The sequence below is a fragment of the Sinocyclocheilus anshuiensis genome, unplaced genomic scaffold (assembly GCF_001515605.1).
Source record: "Sinocyclocheilus anshuiensis isolate Anshui unplaced genomic scaffold, SAMN03320099.WGS_v1.1 scaffold352, whole genome shotgun sequence".
Lineage (NCBI taxonomy): Eukaryota > Metazoa > Chordata > Actinopteri > Cypriniformes > Cyprinidae > Sinocyclocheilus > Sinocyclocheilus anshuiensis.
This window is the reverse complement of record NW_015557093.1, coordinates 598342-609717: the sequence shown is the minus strand read 5'-3', so window position 1 is coordinate 609717 and position 11376 is coordinate 598342. Positions and strand designations below refer to the sequence as shown.

General features: G+C 37.8%; 1 protein-coding gene across 1 annotated transcript in view; it reads left to right on the top strand.

Annotated features, from left to right (window-relative positions):
* LOC107677352 (transcription factor COE3-like) overlaps positions 1-11376 on the top strand; it is a 112790-nt gene that overhangs the window by 69926 nt on the left and 31488 nt on the right. The window contains exons 7-10 of the mRNA XM_016472232.1: positions 6812-6893; positions 6976-7093; positions 9227-9360; positions 9957-10083. Coding sequence (XP_016327718.1) covers positions 6812-6893; positions 6976-7093; positions 9227-9360; positions 9957-10083 — 461 coding nt within the window. The remainder of the gene's footprint in view (positions 1-6811; positions 6894-6975; positions 7094-9226; positions 9361-9956; positions 10084-11376) is intronic.

Here is an 11376-nt window from a genome sequence, read left to right as displayed (position 1 = left end):
ATACTATATATATATATATATATATATATATATATATATATAGGAGATCAGACCCGATGAATGATATTTACCTGGTGGTCAAGTTTTCATTTTCATATATATGCACGTGCTTTCTTGGAAAACACAGGTTGGATCCTCTTTCTCACCAAATATTTTCTTTTTCCTCTTCAATTGCTATTTTTAAAAGTGATTACAGATTGTAAAAAGCATTACTTTTTAAAGCATTAGAATCTCTTTAACCCATTAGTAACTTGATTTCTCAGTGTAAATCGGGTCTCAGACTCTCACAAATGACACATTGTTCTCAGAGCACAACACACTGTGTCGTCTCTCCTGCTGATCTACTGTCAAGTCCAACCATTTGATCTCCATGTAGAGAAAAATATTATCATGACACATTCACCCAGTCCTTCCCATAAGGCTGACTGGGGCATCAGATGGTGACCAAATCATCTGTAAGATCTACTTCTGGTTCCCTGCAGTCTGTACAAAGTCACTTTTGACATTTGACAGTCAATTAAGGAGTATGTTGTTTCACAAAATATATATATATTTATTGGGCTGAGTATAATGATTCAGACTTCACAAGGAAATGTGGTTTCTGTTCACATAATGGGTCGTGTGAAAGTGTGGCAGGTTTCTGGGGTTTCGTTTATGGGCGTAATAAGTGACTGTGCTCTGTTCAGGAAGTGCAGCTTGCAGTAATTTCTGATCCATTCCTCCGTTGTGAGGTCAGCTGCGCTCACGTGTTTTACGCGCTCTCTCATTACTGCATTATGTCATGGATTGATTTAAATTGGAGGTACAAATATGTACTTTGCCATAGCAACAGAGGCCAAAATAATGCTTAGGAGGGTCTTGAGGAAATCTGATCGCAAGGGAGGAGTGATTGTGTGAGTGTGATTTGAGTTGCTTCATCTTCTGTCTTTGCCGTTAAGTACAAACAGACACAAGGACACTGTTCACTGATCCAAACAAACATCCCACCATCAGGGTTTTTGCAGGATCTTCTCATTTCTTATCTCTCTGTCTATACCTCCTTCTTTCCCTTTTTCCCAGAGTGCAGATGGTGAAGTCATAGATTCATTTTCCCATCCTTGTCTCTAGCAATTCAGCACTTTGTTATGAGATAGTTATGAGACAGTTGTGCTTGATGTTTTTGAGGGAAACGGTGATACAATTTTTCTAGTAGTCTTTAATGAATACAAAGTTCAAAAGAACAGCATTTATTAACTTTTTTTTTTTTATCAAATGGTTCCATGCTAAATAAAAGAATCAATTTATTTAAAAAATCTTTCTGACCACAAACTTTTAAATGGTAATTAAATATTTTTTAATAGATTTAAAATATTATTTAAGAGGACATTTGAATTTCTCACAGAAATGAAAATTCTGTCATTACTCATGTCCTTCTAAACCTCTATGACTTTCTTCTGTGGAATACAAAATAATTTTTGTTTTGTTTGTTTGGTTTTGTCCATATAATGAAAGTCAGTGAGGTTCAAAGTTAATGTGCTGATCCCATTGACCTTCATTAAATATAAACAAGCAGTTTTCAGAATGTCTTCTTTGTGTTACACAGAAAAAAAAATGGAATAAGAGTGAGTAAATGATGACAGAATTTTGTATTTTGGGTGAACTATCTCTTTAATCTGCCTTTTAACAGGCAGATGATTTTCCTATTCTTAAAAATCCACGTAAATTCCCTAATGTTCCCTTCATGTTTTACAAACTCCCCAGATGCATACAATATATATTTTATCTATTCATTCAAATGAAACGCAGAGGAAATGCTCATCTCTAATACGTGCATGAGTCTGTGAGCTGTATAAACTGTTTTTGTACTCATAACAAAGGTAAGAGGCCAGGGGAGCGGACGGTAGATGCAGTGTAAAGGATGAGACTGAGGAGAGAGAGAGACAAAGATCCGTTCTAGAGACTGTTTGAGTGCCTTATTAAATATTTAGTCTGATTGTACACGGTCCTGTAATTGCCATCTTGGCTAGTGAATAATTGATGACGTGTAGGAGAGCAAAGGAGGGCCCCAGTCTCTCTCTCTCTCTTACGCGCACATCCACACCTTGCCTTTTTTTGTACACCTTTATTGTTAATATAATCCTGTCCTCATTAATTAAAACGATTCTGAATTCAAGACAAAGTCGGTAAAATTATATTATAACCTCTAGTTCGCTTCTGGAATGTTCTCTTTGCTATTATACAAAATAAATTCTTGGACTGCACTAAATTATTGCCAGAAATTCTATTACATGGCTTTAAAATAATTACACATGCCGTTAGCTACAACCAGGCCATTCAGAGGGCTAGACAGAGCAAGCGCAGTCAAATGGTTGTGCTTTGATTCCACCTTTTCCGATACAGTGAGTTAAATGGATGTCAGTCAGTGTGTTGAGAGAACCAAACATTGTTAATGGGACAAAAAGCAGCATGCTAATCTAATGCAGAGACTACGAGAGCGATCGCCTTCTGTCTTAAGCGTCCCAAAGAAAGAGCATATTTTCATAGAAAGCAACGAGTACTCGCGGCAAACGGTGGCCGGGAATTGGAGCCATGGCCGCTTTTAAAAATACCTCTGCTGAAATATTGATTTTTTTTCTTCTTCTTCTTGCCTAACGTAATAAGTGAGAGACTCTAGGGATGTGCGTATGTGTGTGTGTGAGATGATGGGTGAGCAGACAGAGGTGCTCTTTTTCACACATCACGTGAGGATTTTTTTGTGTGCATGTGTGTAAGACTGTTTCAACAAGATGTATTGTGAACTATAATTATAGTCACTTATTCTACACACTTAGTGTGTCTGCACTGTAAAATGTTTTTTTTTTTTTTTTTTAAGTTATAAATAAAACAGATTATTGTAGTAAGTTTTACAAGAAAGCACAATTTCATTCTTTCTAATTCAAAATTTTATGTTTAATTCTATGTGTTACTTTCCGTTTCTTTGCAATTGTTTGTGAAAGTTACTAGCAGTTTCTGGGTCAAAACTGTTTCAAAGTAAATCCTATACCAAATGTTTTTCAGTGTGAAGAAAAAGTTATTTAAGGGGATATTTCACCTCCAAAACATTTACTCATCCCCTTGTCATTTCAAACTTGTTTGACTTTTTTTCTTCCGTGGAACACAAAAGAAGGTATTTTTGAAAAAAAAAAAAATAGTCTCAGTGTTTTTTGTCCATACTGTATTGTGCAAGTCACTGGGTTCCAATGTAATTTTGGACCCCTATAACTTAAAACAGTTGAAACATTCGGTAACACTTTATTTCGATAGTCCACTTTAGACATTCTATTAACAGCAAGTAACTTTGCAACTACATGTCAACTAGCAGTTAGTAGAGTATTAGTAGACTGTCTGCTTAATATCTTCTAACACTTTCTTTGTCAACTTATTCTACTAAACCTACCCTAACAGTCTACTCTGAGAGTTAGTAGACATGTAGTTGCAAATTAATGAGAATTAGTTGACATGTAGTTCACATGTAGTTACAAAGTTACTTATAGTTAGTAGAATGTCTAAAGTGGACTATCGAAATAAAGTGTCACCAAACATTCTTCAAAATAATGACAGAAATTTATTTTTTTGGATGAACTATCCTTTTAATATCCTTTTTTAAATATATATTAAATGGTAATCTCCATTTTATCAGATTTTTCTCCTGTGGCACTAATAATCTCCCACTTGTCTCCTCTAGAGTTTCTGAAAAGATCTCAACAATATCTCAAACTGTGCTCAGATTTCCTAAGACACCAAAGTCTGCAGTAAAAAGTTTGAAATCTCCATGTGAACTCGTCAAATTCTTCAGAGACCAGATTATCTGAGCTGTATACCCACAGTAATTTTATACCTCTATACTCATACTGTGTCTCATTTCATTAATGTGTTTTTATTTCTCCTATGGAATTTTAGGAGAGACAAAGTTGACACTTCACTGAAACATAAATGCAAAACCCATTAGGTGTCCTGAGCTTTAAAAGAGTAACAATTTTCTTCTGGGACTTCTAATTCCATAATAATTTTGCTCAGATTTTACACTTTGCTCTTTTTTATTCACAAGTTCTCAGGTTTTGTCCATCAGAGCAACTCAGATATACCAAACATACCATTTGTTCACCAGCATCACCCATAAAACAACACAAACTCCCTTTCTGCATGTATTGAAGACTTGTAAATAGTCAGGTGTTCTCACACAGCTAAGGTCAAGTCTCAGAGCTACAGATGAGAGACCCTGGCCTTCACAGCCTGATGCCTACTCGACCAGCCCTTCTGGGCTCTTTTCGGCCCTAGAGCCCCTTCCTCGCCAGTCCCTCGAGTTAGAGACAGACGGATGGAGAGAGAGAAGTGGAGAGGGTGCTGTAGACCAGCAGTAATTCCTGACTCGGAGTTGGAGGCACATTATGGACTGACAGGGCCACACATCCCTCTGTAATTGATTGCTGGCCAGCGTAATGAGGTGACGGCTTACAACAGAGACGCCAACTCCCTCATTATCTTTACCCACTTTTTTAAGAGCAGAAAGAGAGAGAGGCAGCAAAAGACAGAAAGAGAGACAGAGAGAAGGATGGAGAAAAAGAAACGCTGAGACTAATAACCGAGCCCTGGCTCTAGGTCATTAATTATTTATGTTGTTTTAATAAGTTTTAGATGGGGAGGGAGAGGTTCAGTGTGAGAGTTAGTCTTTCCCTTCTCTCTCAGTCTTTCTCTGTCCACACCTCAATTTCACCCGTTCTGTCATTCTGTCTTTTCCTATAGCCATCTGTCCATTTCATTCTGGGGTCTTTGTATCACAGGTACAATATCAGTCATTGCAAAGGCCTCGAGGGGACTTCAGGATGACATGTATCCACACTTGGAAATGAAAACGCTCTGTATTTCTGAAAGTGACAATGATATGATACGATTATTGTATATGCGATTCTTTTTTTTTGCTTTTATTCTGTCATTCTGTGCTAATTAGCAAGGATAATGTCTTTTAATTATTTATTTTCAATAGGCCAATGGCCGCTATAATGCTGATATGCCTTATGCCTGTATATATGATAGAATTTCTCAAATATAGTTATAAATATACATAAACATAAATAACCATATATTTTTTGTATATAATTGTAATATCTACTCAGCACAATGACATTTATTTTTATCGTTGCAATATATTTGAGAATTGCAGCATCTATAGGGTGAGCATAGAAAAATTGCCCCATAAACATGCATTTCTGTGCATTTCTTGATTTTAGCCTAAATATTTTATGTGGTTATGAACAGCAGTCAAACTTGCTGTTGATACAGCTTAAATTGCATTTAACCCAGAATATTCCTTTAAAGTCTACTGGTTACACTGGACTCTTTCAGAATCTGCCCTGCTCGTGTCTTTCCACTCGCCCCCATTTTCCTGTCTGAGATCCCCATTCCACCCCGAGCCTTGTCATCTAAAAGCAGCACTTCCCCTCTCATCCCGCACACTTCCAAACACTGGGCTAGTCCTGCCCCGATCCGAAGGGAGCCGACCTGCTTTGAAGTATTGCCGCTTTTCCAGGACGAGACCTGGAATCTCACATTCCCTGTCAACTCCTGCCCAGTGGCAGATGGAGAAGTCTAGACCTACGAGACTCTCTCTAGTCACATGCTTCTTTCTCCCCCTCCATGCCCTCATCTCTCGCTCTCTCCCTCTCTTCTCTTCTGTGTTTCGCCACTCTGTTCCAGAACCACCAAAGCGGGACGGGTTTGAGCCCACGATTCAGGCAGGATTCTCTACTTTCAGATGGTGACTGGGGCGGTGTATAAACACAGTACTCCTCTAATATCTGAGAAGAGCTTCACTTACAGCCCTTGTCTCCTGCTGTGTTTTAATTCAATCCTTATTGATCCATATCTCTCCTTCCAAGGACTCCAATATCATATGAATGGAGCTCAGGGATGGGTTCCCCATATTATTGTATTCCATGGCCATAAAGGGCATTAGCAGCCAACAGAGCAACCCAGATCAAGTATCAGTCGATACTAGCTAAAGAGAGCAGGCTTTCTCTCTTTCTCTCCATCTTTCTCACCGGATTTCTCTCTTTCCTATCTATCTCTCCGTAAGAGCGCTGATGGGGTTAAAGTATGTATGGTGATTATGTCATGCGGTAAAGTGAGGTTCTAAAAAATCGCTTGAGTTAGCACCGTGTGTTTTTAAAGATATTGTTACTGTCTTATTAGGGAGAAATCAATGGCGTCTGCAGATGCCGGCCATTTATACAGCAGACGGGGCTTCTCTTGCCGCTTTTTCTCCCAGCATCCTTCTCTCCGTGCGCTCCGTGGGGCGGCAGCGGCGGAGGTTATCCTGTGGTTAATGTGACATGGCTGTCTGCGACCTTGCTGGTTGTTAACTGCCTGGATTATTATTGTGATAATGTGGCAATTAAAAGGAAAGCACTCCATCAAAATAGTGGGGCTTATGGTCCTGGAGATGAATGCATAGAGATTGCCAGCCAGGGGAAATGCATTAAAACTGCAATCCATTTCGTACTGGAGCCCACCTCCAGCAGCGGAGGCTATTACGGCTCATCTTCATTGATATCCATTCCCGATCAATAGCGCCAGGCTGAGGTAAAAATACGAGTAAATCAACAAATCTAGAGTTGGTTTTCATTATAAAGGAAGAAAAATCAAACTTCAACTCTAATTGCATATTATACGTCTACACAGAGTGTCTTCAAAAGTGGGCTAAATCACTCATTGGCGGCTGTTTATATATGGATGATGTTGTTCTTGAGTGTTTTCGTTGTGTTCGCTTAAAAGTGTTTCTGTCTTTCTTTTGCAGATTTTTCCTGAAATTCTTTCTCAAGTGTAATCAGAACTGTTTGAAAAATGCAGGGAATCCCAGAGACATGAGGCGATTTCAGGTGAGAATGCACATGAACAGACAAAAAATGTGATTTTACATGCACACAAACAGGTTGTAAAAACGCTTTGGTGTCTCCATAGGTGGTGGTGTCCACCACAGTGAATGTGGACGGCCATGTCCTGGCTGTGTCAGATAACATGTTCGTCCACAACAACTCCAAACATGGGCGGAGGGCACGACGCCTGGACCCTTCTGAAGGTAAGACGTGAACTTCACTAAAATATGCACATTTTGCTTCCTGTGATGTTATTTGTGACCCTGGACCACAAAACCAGTCTTAAGTAGCATGGGTATATTTGTAGCAATAGCCAACAATACGTTGTATGGGTCAAAATTATCGATTTTTCTTTTATGCCAAAAATCATTGGGATATTAAGTAAAGATCATGTTCCATGAAGATATTTTGTAAATTTCCTACCATAAATATATCAAAACTTAATTTGTGGTTAGTAATATACATTGCTAAGGACTTCATTTGGAAAACTTTAAAGGCGATTTTCTCAGTATTTAGATTTTTTTGCTCCCTCAGATTCCAGATTTTCAGATAGTTGTATCTCAGCCAAATATTGTCCTATTCTAACAAACCATACATCAATGGGAAGTTATTTATTCAGTTTCAGCATTCAGTTGATGTATAAATCTCAATTTCGAAAAATTGACCCTGATGACTGGTTTTGTGGTCCAGGGTCACATTTATGTTAAATCCATCAAATAATATTACTGTGTCTTATATACACTTCTGTTCAAAAGTTTGGGGTTAGTAAGATTTTTTTAGGAAATTGATACTTTTATTCAGCAAGGATTCATTAAAATGATCAAAAGTAACAGTAAAGAGATTATAGTGATTTATATTTCAAATAAATGCCGGTCTTTTTAAACTTTGCTTATCAAAGAATCCACGGTGTATAATGGGTTCTCCAAAAAAATTCAGCAACACAGCTCTTTTTAACATAAGATGTGTTTTTTGAGCAGCAATATTAGAATGATTTCTGAAGGATCATGTGACACTGAAGAATGGAGTAATGATGCTGAAAATTCAGCTTTGCTAACAGAATTTTTTTAAATATATATATATTTTAAAATAGAAAATGGTTATTTTGAATTGTAATAATGTTTTAAAATATCACTATTTTTACTGTGTTTTTGATTAAATAATTGCAGCCTTGGTGAGCATTTTTACTTGTTTTGAATGCATCAGAAAATTGTACCGACCCCAGACGTTTGAATGCGAGTATAAGTTTGACATTCAAACCGCATTTATTATAATGAAGAAAAAGTCAAAACTTGTTAGTGCTACTTTCTACTTCCTCACCTAGTTCTCAGAGTACAGGTAACCTCACATCTGACTATCTGAAGGGGCTGCATTGGGTAATGTCACTTTGATATGAAATGCTGAAAGTGTGTGTAGAGATTCACCTCCCAGCTGAACTCAGAACAGTCCCTGTATGTGGAAAATTGTGTGATTAGCTCTGTGACTGTTTTGTGTGAAAACCATCACTGTGGAATCACCGGCACTCCTGTGTCCCAATCGAGGAAAAGGAAAGTCGCTGCTTTACTTTTAGTAAGACTCTTCTGTAATTCTCCAAAGACCAACACATGAAGAGGAAGTCACTGATGGCAGTGCACTGTGGGAGATGGGCAGGCTTTCATCTTGAACGCACTAAAATACGCATGCAGATATTGTAAAAGAGAACAGCTGTTCCATTACACCCCAACAGGTGAATGTAAATCACGCCCAATGCTTGTTTACTTTCATCTATTCACAGGTATCAAAATTTCCAGAGATGTTCACTTGCACAACAAAGAGAACTTTCAAAAGCAATCAGAAGTGATTTCAAGTCAAAAGTTTGGGAACTTTGCATTCCCATGTTGATGTTGGAGGAAAGTGGCCGCTGGTGTACAGCACTATATGCAGTAATGTGGTCTGAAGTTGCACCAAGAGCCCCTCAGTTTGCCTGTTAGCTCACCGAGCTGCGACCAATCAATTCCTGTCCATAGCCAGTGGAGACTGGGCCAGTCGTTCAGTCAGCCTGTCTGTCTCCATACCGCCTGCTCAAAGACGGATTTACGATAAAAGACCAAAAAAAACTTAATGGTTTTATTGAGCTGAGTGATGCACAGACACCAAAGAAAAAAAAATAAAATGAGCTTTTACAGTCATCAGACTTCCTGTTTTTCAGTTTTTTCATTTGCATTTGGGGTATGTGGAGAGTAGAGTAAAACACTGGTAAATGCCAATTAGTTTAATGATAACATTTCTCAAAAGTTGTGTGAACGTTGACACTAACCCGCTCTAACTCTGTGCTTGTGTTGTGATCTTGTTTTCCGAAGCAGCCACTCCATGCATTAAGGCCATCAGTCCCAGTGAAGGATGGACGACTGGAGGGGCCACCGTCATCATCATTGGGGACAACTTCTTCGACGGTTTACAAGTGGTCTTCGGCACAATGCTAGTTTGGAGTGAAGTAGGTTTTTAAAGAATAGTTTGTATTATTATTATTATATTTTATATAATTATATTTTAATTATATTATATATTATTATTTTTGTATTATATTATTAATTTTATTTTAAATAGCCAATTTATTTTACTAATATAAATGCAATTAGTAATATTAAAATAATTATTTTTTTAAATATTATCCTTAAAATATATTACTTTTTTTACCAAACCTTTCATACTTTTCTTTTCTTTTCTTTTATAAAAGCCAAATTATTTTTCTAATAAAATCGCTACAAATAATAATTGTTTAAATATTTATTATTTTTTAAATAATTCTTCAAAAGAATACAGTGCCATCTCTTTGCTTTGGATAAATCTAATGAGCTCAAATAACTTGAAAGCTCTGTAGTTTAATGTTTAATGTTACCAAAAACATTTTTAGAGACAAACAAGACATCGTAACATAACAGATCCTATTACAGTATATGGCTAAAATCTATAACTGTGTCCTTTGAGTAATGAATCACTCTTTAGCTTCAGCATTAACTGCGTTTACATTGGAGACAGTGCCTGTGTATTGAGTGCTGACCACTGAACGTGTGCTCTGATGGATTCTAGCTCATCACACCTCACGCTATCCGGGTGCAGACGCCCCCTAGACACATCCCTGGGGTCGTGGAGGTCACACTCTCCTACAAGTCCAAGCAGTTCTGCAAAGGAGCTCCGGGACGTTTCGTCTACACAGGTATACAACACTTTGCAACTGCCTGGAGCCCTTGCCACCATCTCCAGCATCAGAATACATTTCTGTCATCTTTCTCAGAGATCGATCTTTGCATGTCTTCTTTGTCCATTTTATCAAATGCCTGCCTTTGTTAGCTTAAAATAGTATTTGCAGTCCATAAAGACGCTTTCCCAAGATGGCATACTGTTAGCAGGTCATTTCTGACTCCACACTAGCGGTCGTGTCTTTTGGCTGATGTCTGTTCTCTTGTGTCCAACGGGCAGGACGAGTATCATTTAGTCAAATCGTTGCTTTTCATACACCGATTATTCCATCAGAATAATCCAGATGCCAGTCAAAGTAGGCGAAAGGTCAGATCTAGGACTGTTTGGTGTGATAAGAAAATGTCACAGTGACGGTCATAAAAGAGAAAGAAAAAGAGGCCCGTGTTCAGGCTTTCTGTTATACATCAGCTTTATCTCAGTGTATTTCCCACGTTCTTTGATATATATATTTATTTATTTTTTTTTTTAAATATAGCAGTTCCTATAAGGATACAGTTTGGAGACCATATGCCTACTCTTTCTGTTTCTCAAAATCATTTTCATTGTACGCTACAAATTAGATTCACGCATTCATATTTTAGTTTGTGGATTCACTGATGTACATCCAGCAACTTATTTACTGTGCCAGAGATGTGTGATATTCATGAATGTGAAATGAAGCGGGCTTTTAAATACTGAATAGGCCGACTGCGAATAATTGAAGAGGAATGAGAGTGCATCTAACCTCAGTGATGTCTTTCCCACCAGAGACTTCCCATAAGCCCCAGTGAGCTCAACTTTACACTGCATTCCAGCTCGAAAAAAAAAAAAGCTCACTCCTTTGTTCAAAGCACCTCTCATTCAGATGCATTTGCCGTGTAAGCAGCAAAAAGAGACAACTTTACAATGGACAGGACGGCCCTGTCTTACCTTCGACCGTTCCTTTGCAATGCTAATGTCTGCTCGGACCGACAAGATGATTTGACTGACAGCTGTACGCCGCGTCGCTTTTATGAATCCTGCATTGTGAATAGCTTGAATTTTTCTTAAAGTTCAAAAGAATATTCTCAGCACGAAGGAAGCGTGTTGCAAATTGTAAGGATGAATGAAACAGGACCTGTAGAATATCTCTGAATCAGAATGCAGAGACAAAAGTGAATGAAAGGTCATAGAAGATAGAGGACAAAGAGAATATATTCATACAAAATTGTTTATATTTTATATTTACTTTATCTTTATTATTAAATATGTAATATAAAATGAATACATG